This window comes from Neomonachus schauinslandi, chromosome 6, assembly GCF_002201575.2.
Source record: "Neomonachus schauinslandi chromosome 6, ASM220157v2, whole genome shotgun sequence".
Classification (NCBI taxonomy): domain Eukaryota; kingdom Metazoa; phylum Chordata; class Mammalia; order Carnivora; family Phocidae; genus Neomonachus; species Neomonachus schauinslandi.
In genome coordinates this window covers 28,827,375-28,849,724 of record NC_058408.1, presented here as the reverse complement: position 1 = coordinate 28,849,724, position 22,350 = coordinate 28,827,375, and the positions used below count along the sequence as shown (strand labels likewise).

At 55.8% G+C, this 22,350-nt stretch overlaps 1 protein-coding gene across 2 annotated transcripts; it reads left to right on the top strand.

The window, feature by feature from the left end:
- Nucleotides 1–229: 229 nt before the first annotated feature.
- Nucleotides 230–18,577, top strand: INAVA (innate immunity activator). Of its 2 annotated transcripts, none has more exons than XM_044915920.1 (10): nt 230–405; nt 6,056–6,204; nt 6,986–7,110; nt 7,638–7,754; nt 8,468–8,690; nt 11,430–11,483; nt 12,245–12,455; nt 12,659–12,829; nt 14,726–15,398; nt 16,699–18,577. In XM_044915920.1, the coding sequence occupies exons 1-10, from the start codon at nt 245–247 to the stop codon at nt 16,789–16,791; spliced, it is 1,977 nt and encodes a 658-aa protein (XP_044771855.1). In that variant the 5' UTR covers nt 230–244; the 3' UTR covers nt 16,792–18,577. The 2 variants fall into 2 exon arrangements, with proteins under 2 accessions (XP_044771855.1, XP_021538405.1); XM_021682730.2 differs by lacking the exon at nt 230–405 and adding an exon at nt 3,213–3,475.
- Nucleotides 18,578–22,350: the final 3,773 nt, after the last annotated feature.

Here is a 22,350-nt window from a genome sequence, read left to right as displayed (position 1 = left end):
CTGGCAGCGCGGGGGGTGTCCCGCCACGCCCGCGTCCCAGAGCGGGAGAAGGGGGCAGCCTCGCCCCCTCGGGCGGGGGTCCCCCAAGGATACGCATTCCTGCTGGCATCTTACCACCCCGACCGGGGTCCCCGCCCCGACTCTTGGCTCGGAATCTCGAATCCCTTCTTGCGTCTTTCCCCTCTTTCCTCTGGGCCTTGGTATGCCCCAGGGGACAGATGTCTTGGGATCTTTAACATTTGGGATGCTGCAAATGCCGAAGTTAAATGAAATACCTCCCGGGAGGGAAGGCCGGGGGGAGACTCGGGGAGAGAGGAGATGGCCTGGACAAACAGGTCCTGAAGCTGCGAGGCAGGAACGGGGGGCGCGGGGACAGGCGGGCTGCGCCAGAGCTCCATGGGACAGGTAAGGGGGAAAACTTAGGGGGACGCACTGCGGGTGAACTGGGGGGTTCAAGCTCCTGAACCCATGGTCTTCGGCCTTAGCGGAACTGGCCCTGCAAGGAATGGAGTAATTTACGAAAGGGGTGGGAATTTCAAGTTCCTACCCAAAGTGCACATTTCCGACTCCTCAACCCCTCTCCTCCGACCTTCCCCATGCCTGTGGATCCCCTGGCCAGGTTCCGGGAAGCCAGAAAGCAGCCAAACAAAAGGAGCAAAGTCTGGGGCCGCCTGGATGCGGAGGGCGCGGTGGGGGAGGGGAGCAGGGTGGACCGGACAAAGGGCCTTTTTAAGGAAAGCCTAGAGGTCTGATTTCAGGGCGCATTCCAGGCTAGAGTGGAGTTCTCCTGTCCTAGCCCACTCCACCATCGCCTGCTGGAGGCGAACACCTTTCCCAGTGGGAAGAGAGAAGAGTGGAGAAAGAAAACATTTCAGGGGCCCTCTCCCACCAGCCTTCGCCTAGAGGGTCCCGGGCTGCTTGGCTTCTTTCTGCTCCGTTGACTCCGGCCGCTGACCATTGCTTTGTTAATTCATTAAGTGGGGTTTTAGGAATGCCTGAGACGTACTTGGCTGGGTGCTGGTGCCAATGTGAGGATGGTAGGATGAGGCCCTTGCTTTAAACAACTTCCAATCTCACCTATGAGAAGAAACTTAAAGAAGGGACTTTAAAAAAATGTTGGAGCGGATGGCTAGGGAGTGTGGAAGTTTCCTGATTTGGGGCTTGTGCTTGGGAAGTGAAAACCTGAAAGAGATGCAGTTTTTCTCCTTTCAACGATCAGATATCAAGTACTCTGACACCGTTCAAGAAAACCACTTCCTCCACCACCAAGTGGTGGTCTTGGTGTTGATGCTCTGGGGGTTGGGGCAGGGCATCCATCAGTCTCTGGATCCCCTAGGCTGGCTGGGAGGGAGGCACTTAACCCCAAAGTTCCCAGCCAGTTTCTGGGGTACCCACCTCCCTTTTGGTAGTTTGAGTTGACAGACATGGCAGACAGTGAGATCCGACCCATTGGATCTGGGGTTCTTGGGAGAGTTGGTTTGCTGGTCCCATCCCAAACCTCACATTCTGCTGGTCAGGAAATGCTGCATGTGAATTTGAGGGAACAAGGGAAGGGGTTTTTGAGAGTTCCAGGGGATCAATGCAGTGAGTGGATTATCTGTGTTTCTCTCCTCTGAGCTCAGAGATGGGGGGGTTCCCTGATGGTGGGGTTCTTGACTGGGTCCTGGGCACCAAAGCATCTGTGGATAGAATTCAGAGGGTTTGTGAACTTAGATGGGAAAAAATATTTTCATTGCACACCAACCTTTAACAAAAATTTAGCATTGTCTTCAGTTAAGAAGGCAAGAAACCATAGGCAGTACCTGTGACTTTGCCGTTAATAGAATTCACAGATAGTTTTACATTACATTGCAGTTGTAACTGGCTTGAAGTATTGTTCACATTCATCACTTCTATGAAATTACTCACTGCTGGATCCTGTTTAATGTTAATAAAGAAGCGTATATATTACCATGTTTTCTGTTTTTAGAACTGTATTTCAGTATAATTGGTTCTCTTAATTTCCTTTTGGGCATTAAAATACATGCTATCAGCTGGTTCTAGAAACTTCCATCAACCCCTACCTGGAGCTGGGGGGTGGGCAAGGTGGAGGAAGGGGACCAGTTACACTGAGTCAATCTCTCTCTGTTTGTCACTGAAAGAATGTGACAAGCCTATTGGGGGATGGGGAGGACTAGGGGGAGGGAAGGACTGCAGGCTCTTTTGGGAGACCAGACTGAAAGCTGGCTCCACATCACAGGAGGGGTCCGCCCCCTGTTGGGGCCCCTCAGCCTCAGCCTGGCGAGAGAAGGCGGTGGCCAGCCTGGCGGACTCTGGGGCTGGCATTGTTTGGAAAGAGGGTGTGTATAGGAATGTGAAGGTGAGCGGGGTATGTGTGTATGGACTCTGGGGACAGAGTCATAGACACAGCTCAGCTCCACAGGAGATGCTTGGCGGAGCAGACTTCTTCCATCATCCGGGCCCTGGGGAATGAGGAAGGGGATGGGGTTAGGAGGTGGGGATGGACGTATCCATCCAGAGGAGGGAAGCAATCCAGAGAGATGTTGAGGGGCCGATACCCCAGGGTTAAGGGGCGCAGTGGGAGTATCAGAGAGTGGGAGAAAGGGAGATGGTGGGATGAAACGTTGAGGGGTGTAGTCCTTAATTTACAGTATGTCTCCGTGTTGTCCATGGTGTAGCAACAGGTGGCCTTAGCCCTTGCTTCTCCCAATGAAATGGGCTAAGTTGTGAACGGTTTTTGGTTTGCTTGAGGATCGACGGAGTGGGAGACCTGCAGGTTTATTTTCTGTAGAGAACAGGTTCCATTTTGGTCTCTGATCCCTCACGTTCGGGGAGTGGACTTAGATGCTGGTTTCCATTTCAGTGTATGGAAAGAGCAATGACCTCTTCTTTGTCACTTGTCAATTTCTTGCTGGTATCCCCATGGACAGTGGACCTTCACCCTACTTCTGGGGGTCTTGCAGGCCTTGATTTCTGGAAAGGGAAAAGGAGGGTCAGGAGGGCAATTGTGCACCTAACCGCTCACCGTGTTGCATTAGAGTCCCTTGAGGCCATGAAGACATGACCCCTGTTGCCTTCCTTGGGGTTCCTCCATGGGGAGCCCCTTTCTCCTTACTCCCCGCCCCCTCCCCGCCCCCGGAAGTGCAGAGGCCCCAGAGCTGCCTGCTGGCAACAGCCTCAGCAGGATTAGTTCAGGGAAGGACTTGCTCACCTGCTCCTCCCCTCTGACTCAAGTCCTAACAAGTCACCTGGTTCCCCTGGCCCGGCAGGCAGCCTAGGAGGCCGGCAGGCGGGACCGTCCACAGGGAGGGGAGGCCATCGGCAGCGAGTGAGAGCGGGAGCCAGGTCAGAGAGGGAGCACTGGAGGCTGGCCTGTGGCCTGGGACACCCTGAGACGGCATGCAACACCCCTCAGCCCCCTGACCCGGGAACAGCGGGTGTTTCCGGAATCCTGGCCCGGACCCCAGAAGCTCAGGTGAGGGCAGGGCAGGGTGGAGCAGGTCTTTGGGGCTGAGGGGCAGGCTGGCCCCGGTGGTGGCGGGGGGAGCCCCTGCAGGAGCTGGCACCCCCCCCCCCCGCCTCCCTCCTTGTGCCTCGGGCACGGGATGATGGAGGGGTTGCTGGTGGGCCCAGATGAGGAGCCCCTTGCCGTGGTTTTGCTGTAGTTCTCAGGCCTCAGTCTCTACAGGAGAAGGGGAGAGGCCTAGGAGCTGACTTTGGGGGTGCATTTGTGATGGGGGCTCCTCAGTGTCTCAGCCTGAGGGACGCTGCGCTAGTGTTTCCCTTCCTCCCTCTTTGCCTCTTCTTTCCTCCTCTGCCTTTTCCCGGGGACGTTGTTCAGTCAGGTGGACGGCTTGCTAGGACCCAGGGCTGGGGCTTGCCGCGGGGGGGCTGAGGGTCTGGAGGGCGGGGAGGGATTCCTGTGTTGGGAAGGGGTTGGGCATGTGCCCCAAACTGCCTTTATCAGAAAGCAATGCCTGAAACATCAGGCTCCAGAGACTTCTGCCCTGTTGATGGAGGCGGGAGCTAGGCAGGGAGGAGGGTGACGGCTACAAGGCCGTGTGGGGTTCCTGCCCAGCCTGACGTTGTCCGAGGGGGTCCAGATTCAGAGAGGGGAGCCGAAAGGGACTTCCCTAGACACTGTCTAATCTTTGTGCCTACGAGGGAAGAAGGCCCAGCCAGGCCAGGCGACTCTCTCAGGACAGCACGGGCAGTGACTGAACTAGGACTTGAGTCTCCCAACTTCAGGTGCTGTGCTCTTTGCTCTACTTGGAGCCACAAGTTAGCCCCGAGTGTGCCCAGCATCAGATTGGGGCCACTGTGAATGCCACAGCCAACCCCTTGACCCTGGCAATGAATGCTGGAGGAGAGGGGGGTGTGCCGGCGTGGGGGCTCTCCTCTCACACCCACCCCTCTGTCCGGGTGACTCTACACTCTGCAACAGTCAAGGAGGGAAGCAGGGCTGAGTTATCACAACTTCCCAAGGCAACTCCTTCGTGGTTAATAATTAATTAGCAAGTGTGACTAATTAATGGCTTCACTCACACATTACCTCCTCCCTTGTCCAGAGCAAAATGCGCTCACCATGCGAGCTCAGAGGGCCTTGCTTCCTAGCTCGGGCTGAGCCCTGCCCCTGGCTGCTGGGGAGGCTTAGAGGCTGCCTGTGGGGGGGGGGGAGCTGGGTGAGCTGCCTGCCCCTCGGTCCTGCTCTCATCTCTAGAGGGATGAAGGTTCGGGAGGGATGGGCCATGCACAGGTAGCTCTCCACTAAGTGTCCTGTTCTGGGTTTCCCGAACATGGGCTAGTCTCTCTCTTTCGCATGTTTGCAAAGGCCCCACATAAATTTTCTTTTTTATCCTACCATCCATTCTCTAGACTTTCCTGGAGAACTGAAATTCCAAAGTGCAGGTACAGATTGTTTTCAGCACTATGTTTTTATTATTGTTGCTCACGGTACTCTGATGGGCTGTGTGGTTTATGGAGGTTTATAAAAGCGCTCGATCGCTTCTGCTCTTCCAGTCTCGAGAGGCAGAGGTCCTCCTGGGGACCGGGCTGCCAGCAGTCCTTTCTCTTTCTCCTCACCTTGCTTTCGTGCTCAACTTTCCCAAGGCCTGCTTTCCTGGCCGGTGGCTGATGGTGGAAGGGTGGAGCCCACCTCCTCCACCCTGTAGTCCTGTGCTGTAGGGAGGCAGGATAAGCTCCAGACAGAAACTCTGAAGGACTTTTGGACTGTTGCTCAATGGGCTGACTCAGTGAGGAGGTGGCTGGGCTCTCCTTCCAGACCGCCTGCCTGGGCTCCGCCCGCCCCTCCCCACCTCTGCTCCAGCCAACAGCTGCCAGGCCCTGGCCAGCCGGGACCCTGACACACACACACTGGGTCTCTCCTGGCTGTGGGGTATGGGGGATCCCGGCCGACACCTCCTTGAGGGGTCTCCTAGATGTAGTGGCTTGGGAATTATTTCAGGGATTTGGGGACAGCTCTCTGGCACCTTCACCTGCCTTTGGATGAATACCCTGGTCCAGAGGGCAGGGCAGCCCGGGCTTGGCCGAGTACCCAGTGCCCACCCACAGTATCCAGTGCTGTCTGTCACCCACTGGGGCAGTGGGACAGGCCTCATGCCTCCTGGGCTCTTGAGCTGAGGATAGTCTGCCCCATGGAGATGGCTGTGCCCCAAGAAGACATCTTCCCCTTCTGCTTTCCTTTCCTCCTTGCTTCGTCCTCCCACCCATCTTTATTATCCTTTTCCTCTTCCTCCTCTTTCTTTCTCTTTTCCTCATCCTTCTCCCCAGTCTCAGTGGTCTCTGTGGCCACTAAGAAGGAGGCAGCAGGAGGCTAGGGTGGGCCCAGAGAGCCCCCTGAATACAGGTTTGCAGGTGAGGCCCACAGAGCCTTCTCTGCAGCACCCCCAGCACTGAGAAACCCCGTACCCCAGACTGCCCCAGAAAGCCGGCCCTCACTTCCTCTCGCCCTGCCCTCAAACGTCGGATCCTTACTTAAGCTGTGTGTGGAACCAAGGGATTTCAACTACAGCTGGTTTTATTGTTCTCTTAAAAGCTGGGGAACCTGCAGGCCACCGCCACATCCTGGCTCAGGTTGGGAACGGTGTCACCCCTCCCTACTCTGTGCCCCCTCCTCCCAGCAGTCCGCCATGGGGAGTAAGGATGAGGTCAGCGACACTGACAGTGGCATCATCCTGCAGTCTGGTGAGTGGTTTGGGGAATCCCGCCCTGTGGGCCCCCAGCCCTGACCCTCCAAGGCCCCAGGCCCCAGGGCTGGCCTGGCTGAGTGGCTGGAAGCTGAGTGGGGAAGGTGGGAGGGGTGGGAGAGGCCTCTGCTGGGGGCTAGATCCCGGAGGGGCTGCAGTTTTCCTGGATGGTCTGGCCTGGAGGTCTGATCCTATCTGGAACAGGTCTCTGCAACTCTGGCCCTAGTGGTTACTAAGTAGAAAAATCTTATCTGGCTACTGGAAAGGTCCTGTCTCTGGTTGGCCTGGGTCTGTGGGCCTAGTCTGGTTCTCGTCCCGACAGAAGAGAAGAAAGCAGCAGCACATACGTTAATGAGAATGAAAGAGAGAGGGAGAGAGGAGAGGGAGGGAGAAGTGGTGGAGGCAGAAGTGAATTGTATGGGTGGAGGGTGGGAAGGGAAAGAACAGAGCTCTGACCAGTAGCCCTCCTGCCACTGCAGATCGCCTGTTGCTGGGGGTGGGGGGGCGGCCCTTCCCTGTGAACTGTCATGTTGCCACCTCGGACAGCCAGGAGATGTGGTGTTTGTGGTTACGACACAGGCCACAGCTGCTGACCTGTAATCTGTGGGCAGGGATGAGGCTGTGTGTGTGTGTGTGTACATGTGTGCACGTGTGTGTGCGTGCACACACGTGCACGTGTGAGCACACTGCCCCCCCACAACCCCGGGGATAGTTAGCAAGTGTCTGAGAGGGTCTCCCCCACCTCGGCTTCCCTGAGCTGGTGCCCTGCCGCCCCCTAGGCCCCGACAGCCCAGTCTCCCCCGTGAAGGAGCTGACCCACGCCGTGCGCAAACAGCAGAGGGCCCTGGAAGAGCGGCTGGAGGCGTGCCTGGAGGAACTGAAGAGACTCTGCCTCAGGGAGGCGGTGAGAGCCTCAGCTGGCTCCCCCCCCAGCCCCCCAACAAACTTGGGCTTAATCTGAGCCACATTCGGGGATGTTGGGGCTGAGGGAAGGGAACCCCGTTTGTGGGAGAATTCTGGAAATCAGGGCGGGGTGTGGTGCCTGGAGTCCCTGTGTGTGCAGCATTTGACCCGGGCGCTGGACCTCTCGGAGAGAAGGAATAGCCCCGGTGGGGCCCCAGGCACAGGGAGGGAAGGACGGACGGGCTGGAGAGGGAGTAGACAGAGGTGCGTGTGGGACTGTAACCAGGGCCAGAGGAGATCTCTGAAGGAGGTGAGATCTGAAGGGTGAAGGAAAAGAGGAGGGAAGGTAGGGGGTGCCCTGAAGAGGCCAGTGAGACCGCCCCCGGTGATGGGGTGAGGTGAGGAGTGGGCAGGGGCCTCTGGGGAAGGGCAGGCACAGGCGTGCAGAGCCCAGGGGATTGGCTACCCCTGCTTGGCCAAGGGCTGGGCAGGTGGAGAGGGGCCTGGCTGACTTCGCTTCCACCACAGGAGCTGACGGGTGTCTTGCCAGCAGAGTATCCCCTCAAACCAGGGGAAAAGGCCCCCAAGGTCCGCCGCAGGATTGGAGCCGCTTACAAACTGGACGAGCGGGCTTTGCACAGAGAGGTGAGGAACTTGCGCAGGCCGTCTCCACCCCCCCCAAGTGTTGATCACTGAGCCAAGGCCTCGCCATCTGGAGGTGCCCTCACCCGGTACTTGGCACCCTCCACCCCATCACACCCACTCAGGGTGCTTGGCTCCGTGTTGATGAGGGCCACCCATTAACCTGTAGCCCAATGGCCGTGGGGAAGGTGTGCCGCCACAGGAACCGGGAGAGCTGGGAACTCGAGAGGACACTGGGTCTGGTCGCCGGTAGGCAGAAGATCAGTGAAGAGCTCAACCGCCAGCCCAGAGAGGCAATGGCCTGTTTAAACAGGTTATTCTGGCCCCTAGGGCTGTCCTCATCGTGGCGGGCAGGCAGTGGGGCGGCTCGGGCCCTAGGATCCCTTCCCCGTGGTGTGAAAGGCGGCAAGCTTCCCCTGGGCTTGCCTGACCGACCCTTGGGGTCAGGAGGGCAAGTGTCCCACTTCGGCTTGCACTCTGCCTGGCTCAGGCGGCAGGCGGGCGGGTGGGTGGGTCCCCCTGCCCGCTTCTCAGGCCGACAGGTTTGCTCTTCAGCGCCTGCCACCACCCCACCCTCTGCCCCCTGGCCGCGGCCGCGGCTGTCTGCGCGTCCCGGGCTTAGGGTCAGTATCCGGGGCACGGGGTCAGGGCCGTTCTCTGTGTCCCCGCGCGGCCACCTGCCCTCCCCGAGTGAGCCCCCCGGCCTCTCCCCCCAGGACCCCCTGAGCAGCCTGGAGCGGGAGCTGGCCCTGCAGCTGCAGATTGCGGAGGCAGCCCGGCGCCTGTGCCGGGAGGAGAACCTCGGCAGGCAGGCCCGGCGGCAGCGCAAGCAGGCCATGCTGCAGGAGGAGAAGAAGCTGAGGGAGCTGGAGCGCTGCCTGGGCGAGCAGCGGCGCACCAGCAGGCCCCCTTCCGCCGCTGCCCTGGCCCTGGGCCGAGGTGAGCCGGCCGCCCCCCGTCCCGCGGCCCCGGGCCCTGCGTGAGCTTACGTGGGATGGCAGGGGGCGTGGCCCGGGGCCATTGCAGCTGCCTTTGCGCCCAGCACCGTGTTTAATGTCCCAAATTGGCTGTCGCCGGAAGCCTGCTTCCTCGGTCCCCCCCTACCCCCTCCTGACCGTGTGCAGCCCCAACGCGCCGTGGCAAAGGGCTTCTCCGTCCGTGAGACCCTCTCCCCCATCTCCTTAGAAAGCATCCCATTCCTTCTTCATCCTCCTCAAAATCCACCGCCCTCACGCAGGCCTCCTGGGCAGGAAGGTGCTCCCCAGGCTGACTTCGAGCTTATTCCTGGGGTCTGCTCAGTGGCAGTAGCCAGGGCTACTATTCAGTTTAGGATAATTACTAATCATGCCAGGTGGGAGTACTTAGCGAGTACCCTGCAAGTGGCGGGGAGCAGTCAGGTGTTAAACTAATTTACCACAGTGAACTTGAGGAGAAATTCCCCACGACACACACCTCTAATTGTAGGAGGTGCTCAGAATGCGTTCGTTGACTGACAACACCTGCCTTAAGCAGTGCTGTCTATTAGAATTTCTGTGATGATGGAAATGTGCTGTATCTGTGCTGTCCAGTATGGTAGCCGCTAGAGGGGCTCCTGAGCATTTGAAATGTGCCTGATGTGACCGAGGACCTGAATTTTTAATTTTATTTCATTTTAATTAACATAACCCAGTGCAGCTTGTGGCAACCTGTTGAACAGTGCAGCCTTTGAGAATGCTCAGTTTGTGGGTATGATCTCTATAGCTACCTCCCCACCTGGGGAGTCCCGCGGCCACTGCTGGACCGAGGGCAGGGCGAGGCTGATCCGGGGCTGGGTTGGGGCAGTGTGGCTGAGACAGGGCGCAGCCTGCAGGAACGGCTTGCGTTTGGCTGCAGATAGATGTTCTCCACCCGTGGCCTTTCCTCTGCAAAGGCAATGGGTCTCCAGATTACCCTCTTTGTAGTGCACTTTTTTGGGCTAATGAAGCTGGCCAATGATCTGCTTGTTTTTATGAAGATTAGGGATGATGGGACCTGATGTCTTTCTTCCCAGACCATAGAGTCAAACCAAAACAGACGCTCTAACCCCGGCTGCATCGCTGGACCATGACAGTAACAGTCCCATAGTTTCTTCAACTTGACATCCGTGAAAAATAAAACTCTCTATTCTCCAGGGTTTTGTAAAAGATCAGAGGCAGAGAACCAGAATTCAATGAAAGGGTGTCTCCTCATTTGAACCCCAAAGCAAAGGCTAGTACGAGCCAAGCACAGCATGGGGTAGCTGGCTCCTCAGGCGTCGGCCCAGCTCCCGGGGCAGTACGCCTCACAGGGTTTAAGAACTACTCCGGGTAGAGTTTTTATTTCATTTAAGTTGTGGAGCAAAGGTTGACAAACTTCTGTAGAGGCTCAGAGAGTAAATATTTCATGGGCTTCATGGGCTATAAAGTCTCTGTCACAACCACTGGCATGCCACCAATGGCATGGTGGATTGCCATTGTGGCTCAAAAGCAGCCAGACATGACGTAAACAAATCTGTAGCTGTGTTTCAGTAAAACTTTATTTATAAAAACAGGTAACTGGATTTGGCCCAAGGACCCCCAGTTTGCCAATCCTTTGTTATAAAGGATTTCAAGATGGCTGGAATTGTTTACTTTTCTTAGAACTTTCTGGATAATGACTTATGCATTAGATGCCAGCGAACAGGAGAGCCGATAAATGGTAGTGGTGCCGAGCCAGACTCTGGTCAGACTGTCTTGGTATGAATTCTGACTCAGTCACCTTTTGGTGGATTGACCTAAGCCACGTTCCTCAATTCCTCCAAGCCTCGGTTTTTTTAGCCGTTACATGGTAATAGTATTTACCTTACATGGTGGTTATGACGATCACATGAATTAATATATGTGAAGTACTTAGAAAAGTCTTGGCACAATAGAAATTTTAGCTGTTGTTGATGTCCCCTCATCACTGTTGTCAAACACAGTTGAAAATACTTGGTGAATTCCATCCAGGTCACATTAGGAGTATTCTCAAGGTCTGAAGTTTCAGTTTGTTCAAGGGCAATGGCAAATAGAAGTTCCCCCGGATTTCTTGGGTCACAGCTGCTGCTGAACCATGCAGAAATATCACACTCCCGTTTCCTTCAGGTGCCCTGCCATATCGCCAATTGAAGAACCTTCCGTATCCAGCCAGACCAATGTGAATTGATCCCACAGCCCCGTAGCTCAGATTCCCACTTTGCACTGCTCGTGGTGCTGGTAACGCAGGACTTCTCAGATACGGGGTCCTTGAGTTGTATTTATGATCTCGGAAGACTAGAAAAGTTAGGAAAGTAACTTTCATCCCAAGCGCCTTCCAAAAGGACACTTTGCCTTTCCCTTCCACTGCCAGGAGACCCTGCCAGGGGAAGCCCCAGCTTTTTTGACAGATGGGGAAGTTGAGGCCCAGAGCGTTGAAATTGCTTACTCAGGGTTGCATAGCTAATGGCAGAGCCAGGATTAAAATCAGGTTTCCTGTCTTCTCACTCCTGATTTCTGATTTTTTTCTACTTCTAAGTAATAAATTCATATCCAGTATAGCATTTAGTACACAGTTGGTAGTTCCTGATAAGGGGTGTTCTCAGGAAGGGGTGGGGTCATACTGCTGGTTAACCCAGATGTATGGGTTGATTTCCTCACCTCCTTCTCTCCCCTTTGACTTTCCCAGAGCTCAGTGCCTCAGATGACAGCTCTCTATCAGATGGGCTGCTCCTGGAGGAAGGTGAGAAGGGGTAGTTAGGGACTGCTGTCAGGGCTGGACTCCTACTGGAAGATGGAGGGCTTTGGCAGGGGTGCCAGGTTGGGCTCAGGGTCTCCGCTCCTACTGGATGCTAATTTCTATGTGCCCCTGCACATGTTCGTTTGAGGGTGGGCATGTGCTGACCCTTTCCCAATCTAGAAGTTTGATCATTTTGACAGGGAAGGAAAAAGTGAATTCTAACAGAACCCTGGGACATTATTTCAGTACGCACTTGTTAGACCCTAAGAGCCATCTGGCCACAATCATTGCTCTTTTTGAATAGAGGGTATCACTGGGGACGGAAACACACTCAATAGATTAAAAACCCTGTTTGTAAACCCTAAGGATGCTACGGGTCAAGGTGGACCAAGAGGGTAGCACAGTCCTGCCTAAGGGAGTGCCCAGGTCAATAAGGGAATAGCACACATGGGCACGGCATGAACCAGAAAAATCGGTAAGCAGATGGTTAGCTGCAGACATGGTAGTAGGAGCAAAGGTTAGAAGGTGGAATAATGTGAGCTAAGGGGAGTCAATCTGGGGAGGCTTCTTGAAGGAGGCAGGTATAAAACAGCTGTGGGGGAGGAAGTCCCAAAGAAGAAAACACCTTCGAGCGTCTGGGCCTGGAGCCACAGCGTGGAGCAGCCAGACAAGCAGCCATGGGAGGAAGAGCAAGGCATGGGCCACGGAGGTTCTTGGGCCAGTTTTCCAGCCGCTGCCTTCAGCAGGTTCTTTCACCCCTGCAGAAGAATCCCAGGTGCCAAAACCTCCCCCGGAGTCCCCAGCTCCACCTTCCCGGCCTCTGCCACCCCAGAGCCTTGAAGGCCTGCAGCCAGCAGGACCTGAGACTGGGGCCCTGGAGCGGGCCCCAATCCAGAACAGCCCCTGGAAGGAGACCAGCCTGGACCACCCCTATGAGAAGCCCAGAAAGTCTTCTGAACCCAATAGCGAGTCCAGGTCAGGATGGGGAGGAAGCTGGGGTGGGGGGAGGGGAAGGGGTACGAACAGGGTAAGGCATGGGAGACTGCCCCTCTCCTTAACTGTGATGGTGGGAGGTGTGAGTTTTGGGGTCCCCTTCCACTGTGCCCCCTTCCTCTGCACAACTCAAGCCCCTCAATGGAGCCATTCTTGCCGCTGACCTGTCTCTAATCCTTTTGCAGCAGCCCAGCCACCACGCCACAGGATGGGCCCGGTACCTCCAGCGTCTGGCTGCTGGAGCCTGCCTACCACGTGGTGCCCATCCGCAGCATTCCTGGCCAGCGGCAGGGCCGCACCAGCGCCCCAGCCACCCCCGAGATGCAGGGGAGGAGGGGCCAGTCACAGTCTCTGAGGTAAGAGGTCACCCCAGAGATGCAGGGGGCAGGGACCCACTATTGAGAGCTTACATTTGGAGGGTGGTGGCTTCTAGGATATAGGTGGGACTGTGGGTGACACTGTGGGTGACAAGTGCTGTGGCTTCTCCATAGGATCCCTTCTTGGGGCACCTCCCAATAGAGGCCGTGAAGCAAGCTGTTTTCTGCACAACGCAATTCATGTTTTCTCCCCTTAGCCATATTCTCTTATGGCGAGAGAATATGGAACTTGGTAGATACTTTTGCAATTGCTTAAAATTATTTTATTATTGGTCACTAGCAGTGGATGATTCACTTTCTCAATTGATGTGCAGTCAATTCTCATTATTTGCGGTAGTTTTATGTCCGATAAACACTGCAAACACTGAATTAGCAATACCGAATCACTGCTCCGAGGGAAGATACCGGGTTAGGCTTCTGGTCACAACATTTTGGTCAACTGATCAATACATAACCTTGTTTTATGCATGTTTCTGTTTAAAGACACCTTATTTAATATATATTATTGACTCATTAACATTGAATTCCTGGCCAATAGCACTCTAGGTGATGCCCAAATAAAGCTCACCAAATACGTATATTCTACAGAAGACACATCCATAGTCTTCCCGCACTCAGGAACACCAGACAGCACTTAGTACTATGCTCTGGGGCCGTTTTAAATAGTGAAGTCACCAAGAAAAAGCACAAAAATACGAAACACGGGACACTAAATCGACTGTGGAGAGGACACTCATTTATCATATTTATACAAGTCAGAGCACTGCCTCATTCCGTCTTGGCTGAGACTGTGCCTAGTGGGCATCTCCAAGTTTTCACCATTCTGTGCAAGTCCACAAATGACCACAGGTGTTGTGAGGGTTGATTTGAGGTCACAGATACATTTTGCTGTGGGAGATTTTGCAAAGACAGAATCCGCAAATAATGAGAATCAGCTGGATGTTGTTTCCAAGTGTTTTACCAGTATTCTTGGTGAGAGTCTCAGGGACAGCTAGGCCAGGCAGTGTTAGCTACACCACACGAAAGCCCTGGACACGATTGCTGGGTTCTTCTGTCGGTTTAAATGGGCTTATCAGGCAGCGCGGGAAGGGGTGCAGCTTGGAACAACTGCTGTCAAGGCAAGCAATGAATCTTACATTTTACAGACTTCCAGGGCTAATTTACAAACAGTGCCTTTGTGCAGATCGGTAAAAGGCGCCCCCCTCTGGGCAGACCCAGCCCCACCATATTAACAGGGAGGGCTGGATTTCAGCCCCTGCGGGTCCTGGGAGGCTGCCCTTATGAAGGGGCACCTTGCAGGAGGCTACCTTATATTAGTTTGGTGGCACGGCTATAACAAAATACCCCAGAGTGGGTGGCTTAAATGACAGAATTTTACTGTCTCACAGTTCTGGAGGCCCGAAGTCCAAGATCGGGGTAGGGCTGGTTTCTTCTAAGGCTTCTCTCCTTGGCTTGTGGGTGGCGGGCCATCTACTTCCTTCACATGGTCTGTGCCACACCCAGCTTTACAGGTCCAGCTTAGATACCCGACCATGTCTGCCCGCACAGATTCTGGGGGTGTCATGCCACTGGACACAGGGTCCCTCAAGGGGCTGAAAAGAGGGGACATGGCTGGGGCATCCTTTCCACAAACCGCAGAAGTGTGAATGCAGCGGGAGGGATACGGTGCATGGCGCAGGAGGGCCAGGAGGGTGTCTGGGTGTTTATTTTGGGGAGGTTTGACCCAAGACCGGGGCCTGGGAGCCATGGTTCCTCTGCTGAGGCAGGGCCTCGGCCTCACCGGTTTATCTTACCCCCCCCCCCCCCCGGGGCCCAAGGGAAGAGCCTGGGCCTCCCAGCCTCCCAGCCTCAGCACGTCTCCCCTTCCTCCCCCAGGACGGATTCCTTCCGGGCCGGTCCTGAGGGCCGAGGTCGCAGCGCCTTCCCCCGCCGCCGCCCCTCTCACTACACGGTGACCGTGCCCGACTCCTGCTTCCCGCCGACCAAGCCCCCGCTGCCGCACCCCGCCTACCACTCCTGCTCGGAGGACAGTGGCTCCGACGTCTCCAGCATCTCGCACCCCACGTCGCCGGGCAGCAGCAGCCCCGACATCTCCTTCTTGCGGCCACTGTCCCCGCCCGAGCGGCCTCGCCACCGCGGGGTCTGGGGCCCGGCCGGCGTGCTCTACCCCAAGCTGCTGCTGCCGCCCGGGCATTTGGCGGCCGGGCGCTACGTGCTGGTGGCCGAGAGCCCGCTGCCGCCGGCGGCCGAGTGGGAGCTGGGCCACGCCGCCCTGGGCCCCGCCTACGACGAGGACGGGGCGCCGCTGCGCTGGCAGCGCCTGGTGGCCTCCCGCAGCCGCGTGGTGCGGACGCCCTCCCTGAAGGACAGCCCCGCGGGCCGCGCGCTCAGCAAGGCGGCGGTGTCGGAGGAGCTCAAGTCATGGCACGAGCGCGCGCGCCTCCGGAGCGGCCGCCCGCACTCGCTGGACCGCCAGGGGGCCTTCCGCGTCCGGAGCCTGCCCCCCAGCAGAGAGGGCTTTGGCCGAGCCCCGGGTCCCCGGACACAGGTACGGCGGCTCCGGGGTGGGGTGGGGGGATGGGGGTGGGGGGCGGGGCCTCCAGCTGGGGGAAGGGCTGCCATTCTAGCGGGTCCCGGAGCAGAGAGGCGGTAGGCCCACAGGGTGGTGGCCGCGCGATTCCCAGCGGGGATGGACAGACGACAGAACCGTTCCCCCCCACCCGGGCTTTGGAAGGCCCTCGGGACTCCCCTGGGGCACCTCCTAATTTTGTCTCTGGCTCAAGAGCGCATACCCACGTACTACGCTGGTGGAGGAAATCCTGGAAGAGAGCGGAGCCGTTTTTCCTTAACTGCCCCATAGATGATCCGCAAAGCAGATAATCCTCTATTCATAATCGGAGGTCCCATCCGAATTTACCCCCAAATTTCCTGACCTGAAGGCTCAGGACAGAGGGAGTCTGAAAACGTGTTTGCAGAAGTCAGGACCTGTGATTGCCTGTGGGTCAACTTCCTCTGACAGCCCTCCACACCTCCGGGCTGAGAAGCAGGGTGGCTGATGGTTAGGCTAGGGGGGTTCAAATCTCAGCCCTGCTATGGGAAGTGATAATCATTGGCCAGCTGTCTATCTCAGACGGCCATGACCTTTAAATGAGTTATTATGTGTAAGATGATGAGAATTGTGTATAGTAAGCACTAGTAAGTGGTATTACTATTGGCCAGGGACCAGCTCGGTATGACAGAGCACTCTGACATGAGGTAAGGGTGTCCACTCTGGATTCAGTGGCCCAGTTTCTCTATTCCGGAAGTGGGGGTAACACAGGAGTCCTGTCTTCCTTCTCCCTGGTACGGAGGGCTCTGCAGGGGGTGTGCTCCAGAAGTTACCAACAGGCTGCTTCTTTGAGACCCAGGATTCCTAGCAGGCCCAGCTGCACGTCCCTCCCCCACCCACCAGCTCTCTGGGCTGCAGCTGGCATCCTGGCCCTGGTCCCAGGCCGCACCCTCCAGTGGATGTGCTTTTGCTTTTCCCTTCCTGCCGGCTTGGACCTGCCCTCAGCCCAGGCCCGGCCCATCGCAACCTGCCCGACAGGGAGGGTGACAAGAAGGGGGCCCAGGAAGGGCGGGGAGGAGGAGGTCAGGGTGCCTATCACACCCCTGGAGTGGAAAATAGATGAAGGGTGATCACTGGGGGACATTGAACCTCTGGGGGGTGGGGGCAGGGGCGGAGCGGCTGGGCCCATGTTGCTGCCAGTCAGCGTCCGCAGGGACAGGGATGGTGTGCCTGCATTTGCTGTCTGGACATTTCTACCTGGTTTGCTCACAAATCTCTCCTTTCTTCCTGACCCTGGCAGGTGGCCACAGTGTATTTGTCCCGGAGATCACCCGAAGGGGCCCCCGTGCAAGTCTTTGTGCCTGAGAATGGCGAGATCGTCAGCCAGGTGTAACCAAGGCCAGGTGTCACCGCGTGCCCCACGTGCCTTGGCCCTGCTACCAGAAAAGACTGTTCCACAGCAGGGCTGGAGCTGAGCCCTCCCACCCTTGAATGCCTTCTTCAGCTCCTTTACCCCCATCGCAGGTCGATGAGCTGGGGCTGAGCCTTTTTTTTTTATTTTATTTTTTTTTCCGGAAACCCGGGCCTTAGGATTTATATTTGTGATTTGTCCTCAGGATCCCAATAATATGATGATGCTTTATTCCCCAGAGCTTGGTCTATTGGACTTGAGGCCTTGCCGTCTGACTGACAGTGGCAGGGGATGCAGGAGGCAGAGGGGGCCATATCGGGATTCCTCACAGACTCTACCCTCTGGCTCAGAGAATGTCCCCACAGAACAGCTCCTGTCTTTACTGCAGCTGGAGGAATACTAGTGTGCCCCCCCTGCCCCCCAATTTCCCAGCTCTCTGGGTACCGTAGGGGTGTCTGGGCAGGGGGAGAATCTTCTTCCCCCTTTATAATGTGCTCTGTGATGCACACGTGAAGTGGTAGGTTAAAGATCATACGTCCTGGTGGAGTATTGTCTTCCTGGATGAACCCTGCTCTTTTCCTCACCCCATAAGCACCCCCCCCCATAGGGGCCACAGTCACTCACCATATGTTCTCTGTGCCCTGTGGGCTCTCACATGTACTCAGACCTCTGAGCCTTGAATTTGAGGCTTTGCCAGATTGTAGCATTAGGAGGCCCAGGCTGGGGGCTGGCCGGTGGTGTTTGGGGGAGGGCAGCTCATACTTTGATTACCTTTTCTGGGATCATGAACGCTTGCAACCCCACCCTTCCTTCTATCACTTTTCATTATAGTCCTAAAAAGCTATGTCTTCCGGATATTTTTGGAAAGGCACCATGTTTGTGGCATATTCTCATAGGAGGAGGTGGGGGGTCACTGCCCTTGCTGTTCCTCACCCAGCTGTGCTTCTGCTCTAAGACTGGATTTCCCTGAAAGTGGACAAGTCCTTATCTTTACAAATATGGGGAACGCTCACTCTTAAGGTCATTAATTGTCCCATGTGCTAAGACTTGAGCAGGCCTGGAAACTGCGTGTGCTAAGACTATCGCATAGTCCCTGGGTTCTCATCCTTGGGCCTTTTTGCCCTCAGATCTCCTGCTCCAAGGAGAAAGCACAGAGCGGAGGCGAGGTGGAGTGAGGGAGAGCTGAGTTCTGATTCTGCCCATGCAGAACCCTTTCCCCTCTGAGTGCCCCGGACTTGGACAGAAACTACAAATAACAGCTTGCACCTCCAATACCTTGGATGCCTGACCGCAAAAAAACACAGTTCTCCCCACTGGACAGAAGGCAGTGTGGCCAACTGCACCAGGTTCCCGAGGGAGGAACTTAGGTGGCCCGTCAGAACAATCTGGGGGGAGGAGAGGAGAGCCTGAGGGCAAGCACCTGCATCTCTGTCACTGCGCTCAGACCACATCCTGCAGCTGCCCCACTTTTTGGGTGGGCGCTGGCCCCATTATGTTCGAATGTCCTACTTTGGATTCTGTTCTCTTTCATTTTGTCTCGAAGCCCCTTTCACTGGTGTACAGCCATCTCCCCTCCCCGTGTCCTCCGGGGAGCCCAGAGCTCCCTAGGCTGAGCCAGGAGACATCCAAGCAGCCCCCACTCACACACGTGAGCGTCCTTTATGTTAACTTATTGGTTCTGTATGACGCCTGGTACTTGGCTGTGGGGCCGGAACTGTGTGGGTTTTAGTGCCAAATACGTCAATAAAGTCTGTTCTTTGTGATTGGTCGAGCTGATGATGAAGGGTTCTTTTGTGCCAAGTTGCCTGAGCAGAGGTTTTGCCCCAGATGCGTGCCTGGAATGGCAGAGTTGCCCGCTCTCCAGCTGGTCTGGCCAGGTCCCTGGGCTGCGGTGGGATGGCTCGGGTGGTAGAGGGAGGCTCTCGGGTCCTTGGCCTCCCTGACGGGATGGAATGAGGAACAGTCCCTGCCAAAGCTCCGTAGGTCGCCAAGGCTTGAGGAGATGGGCTCCGGGAGTCACTTTCTCCACGGCAGGGGACTTTGTGGCAGCTTCGGGAGGCCTGAAGGCTTCCCCTGAGCCCGGCTGGGCCGTGGTTAGTGATATGTGTGACTAAGAGTCTCCTGCTCCTTGAAGCTGTTCTAGGAGCTCTTGACTGCCCAGAGTGGAGCTTCCCACAAGAAGCAGCCTCTTCTCCAAAGCTGGACAACTGGGGAGTTTCCTTGGGGTGGTGAGGAGGAGGCATTCTCCGCAAGGTCTCCTCCCCCATATCTGGGCAGGATTGCCCAGGGCCCCTCCTCCTACCCGGGGACCACGGGGTGGAAGTGGGTGGGGTGGGGGGAGCTCCAGCTTGGACCACCTCCTCGCCGGCCCTGCAGGGGCCGCTACAGGACCCGGGAGCGCAGCGCCCCCTGGAGCCACAATGCCCAGGAGAAGCGTGAGCCCTGGATCTGAGGTGCCCGGTGTGTCAGGTAAAGTGGTCCCTGCCTGCCTTCCCCCTCCACAGCAGACAAAGGGCTGATGGCCGCGGGTAGGGGCGACCCCAGGCTTGCCCTGGGTGCTGAGCTCTGGGGACGGTGGGAGTCTGTGGGCTTCAGGGGGTTGGCTTTCTTAGGCCTGATGGGGGTGCTCCATTCCAGGTCACGCTGGGTGGGTGGAGGTAAGGTGACTCCAGGGGTCTCTGGAGAACAGAGCACCCTGATCATGGACCTAAGCATCTTCAACTTAGCTGAACTGCTGATAATGGGGTGCTTGATCCTGTATTGTAAACAGCTTGATGCCTTAGGCCCAGGGAAGCTGACTGAGGGCTGGGGGTGCCGAGGGGACCACCTGTTGGAGGAAGAAGCTCCCCAGCAACAGGACTGGCGGAGACCAGCTATAACACATGGGGGGACAAAAGAAAGTGGGGGCAGGGCCGTGTGTGGAGGCTCTTCTAAGAACAGCCAGCAATGGGATGCGCAAGTTTGGGGACCCAAGGTGCCGGGCCGTGGTCTCCTGGCCCATAAGCAGGTGTCCCTGGGCAGTGTCTGGGAGGGGCAGACATTTAGGGGATCTTAGCTCCCCCACCACAGGGCAGAATGGGATTAGGAATTGGAGAATGGGGACAGAAGCCTCTGGTACAAGGGAGCTTTAGGATTTTAGCAACAAGACTCCCAGAGGCAATTTGGCCCAGAGGCAGAGGGAGGGACACCGCTGATGCCTGATTCGGTATTTTCGACCGTGGTAATGAGGCCTCTGGGAGACCACCTCAGAATCTGAAATTTGCCCATGCAGGGAGGGCCCTGAATGGAAGACTCGTAGGCAAGTCAGGGTGAAGCAGGGCCCTTCCGAGGGCCCCCTATCTTCCCATGGGGAGGGAAAGGGAAGCTGATGGTGGGGCCAGGCACTGGCATTGCTGAGCCGACTCCTTTTCTCATAAATGGCCTGCCTCCTGCAGCTTCACCTCTCGGTGGAGAAGCTGCCTCCCTAGGAAAGAGCATCTGACACGTGCCCTGCCTACCATCCTCGTCACAAGCTGCAGGCTGCTGCCCCAAGTCTACAGATGAATCCACATCCTAACAAGCAAAAACCAAACAGAGTAACTTTTTCGCAATCGACTGGCCAAGTCTCTTGGAATCCTAACTTAATGGGTGAGCAGTTGGCCCTGGCCCGGGCTGTGTTTCAACTCATTGCAGTCTCAGAGGTGATGGTGATTGCCCAGCCCTGGCTTGAGATGTCACCTCATGGACGCGAGTCGGCCCACTTCTGGCTGCCCCCCTCACGGCTCTAGGCTCTGTGTACTTGTCCATTTGCAGACCTGCCTCCACGAGAAGCCTGGAGCTGGGCAGGGAAGAGGACACTGGGGCTTTGAATTAAAGCTCACCCAGCTCACAGCTGTGCAGGGAAGCCAACTTCCAGGCCCCCTGCCACATTCCATTTCCACACCTATCTATTCTCAACTGAACAGCCAGAGCGATCTTGTTAAACAAAAATCAGACCATGCCACTCTTTTACTCAAAGCCTACCCAGAGCCCCCATCCCATTCAGAGGAAAAGCCTGAGTCCTTACAGCAGTCTTTGCCATGGGCCTTGCAAAGCCCTCCTGACCCATCCCATTACTGCTCTGCTTTTGTCTCCTGCCATTCTCCCTGCTCCTTCCGCTCCAGGCATACACTCCTTGCTGTTCCATGACCATGCTGGCATGATCCTGCCTCCGGGCCTTTGCATTTGCTGTTCCTTTGCATTTGCTGTTCCTTTGGCCTAGAATGCTCTTACCCTAGATATCTGTATGGTTTGGTCCTCAGTTGAAGGAGTGGCCCTTGAAGAGTACTCAGATTTAATTAATGAGATTTTCTCTGACTTCCTGTGTATATATACAAACCTGTATGAACAAATGCAAAAAGAATACCTTTAGAATAATAGCTAACAGTAGTTTCTGTGAAGGAACCACTTGTATGTAAGCTCTACGTCCGTAAGCTCAGCTTAGAAGAGTGCCTTTTACATAGAAGGTGCTCAATAAATGTATGCCTAAGAATGAATTAATTGATCTCCTGCTATGTGCCAGGGATTATCCTAATTTTTTACATGAATGAATGAATTCAAACCTCATAATAATATATACTGTGATTATCATCCCCATGTTAAGATGACAGAACTGAAGCTGGGGGACATTTAATCTGCTCAAGATTGCTCCTTTTTTTTTTTTTTAAAGATTTTATTTGTTTATTTGACAGAGAGAGACACAGCGAGAGAGGGAACACAAGCAGGGGGAGTGGGAGAGGGAGAAGCAGGCTTCCCACGGAGCAGGGAGCCGGAGGCAGGGCTCGATCCCAGGACCCTGGGATCATGACCTGAGCCGAAGGCAGACGCCTAACCGACTGAGCCACCCAGGCGCCCCAAGATTGCTCCTGACATGCATTCATTCATTGAATTATTACAATAATAGATACTATCATCTTCGCCATTGTACAGATGGGGAAGCAAAAGTTGAGAGAGTTTACTTTGCTGAAGCTCACAGGGCCAATAAAAGAGAAGAGCTGAGCTTTGAACTCAGGCAAATGGATGTTTAATCGCTGTACCATGGCTTCAAGCCCCACCCCCAGAGCGCTCTGCTGCTTGGACTATGTGAAGTGGCCTGAACTCAGGGCTGGTTGCTTCTGGCCCTAGCATTGCTACCGTCTCCAACCTCTTGATTCATCCCCTCCTGACACCCTGGGAGTGGACAGGCTCTGTTATTAGCATTACTCCCCAACTTCTATGTCTACACCTGGGTCCTTACTCAGGGAGGCTTTCCCAGGGGGTCCACCAGCCCAGTTGACAAGGAAGCTTCCAAGGCTGATTTGAGGTTTCAAGTTCATTCACATTCAGGATTTTTAAAGCCTGTCTAGGAAGCTCCAATAATGTGTGGCCATCGGGGGTGACTTAGAGTTCTCTCTCTTTACAATTGTCCTTCCGTCCCTGGCCATTCGTGATGCAGAAGAACTCTTACCAGAGTCCCCATATGATTGCCTCTCCACTTAGGCTTCAGAGGGCCACACTAGGTCATAGGCCTGGAGAAGCTGGTTC

Bases quoted from the DNA above. Each gene is read 5' to 3' on its own strand.
- INAVA (XM_044915920.1), top strand. From the start codon at position 245: ATGCTGCAAATGCCGAAGTTAAATGAAATACCTCCCGGGAGGGAAGGC. The intron at 7,111-7,637 runs GTGAGAGCCTCA...CTTCCACCACAG, and splicing joins GACTCTGCCTCAGGGAGGCG to GAGCTGACGGGTGTCTTGCC. The intron at 8,691-11,429 runs GTGAGCCGGCCG...TGACTTTCCCAG, and splicing joins TGCCCTGGCCCTGGGCCGAG to AGCTCAGTGCCTCAGATGAC.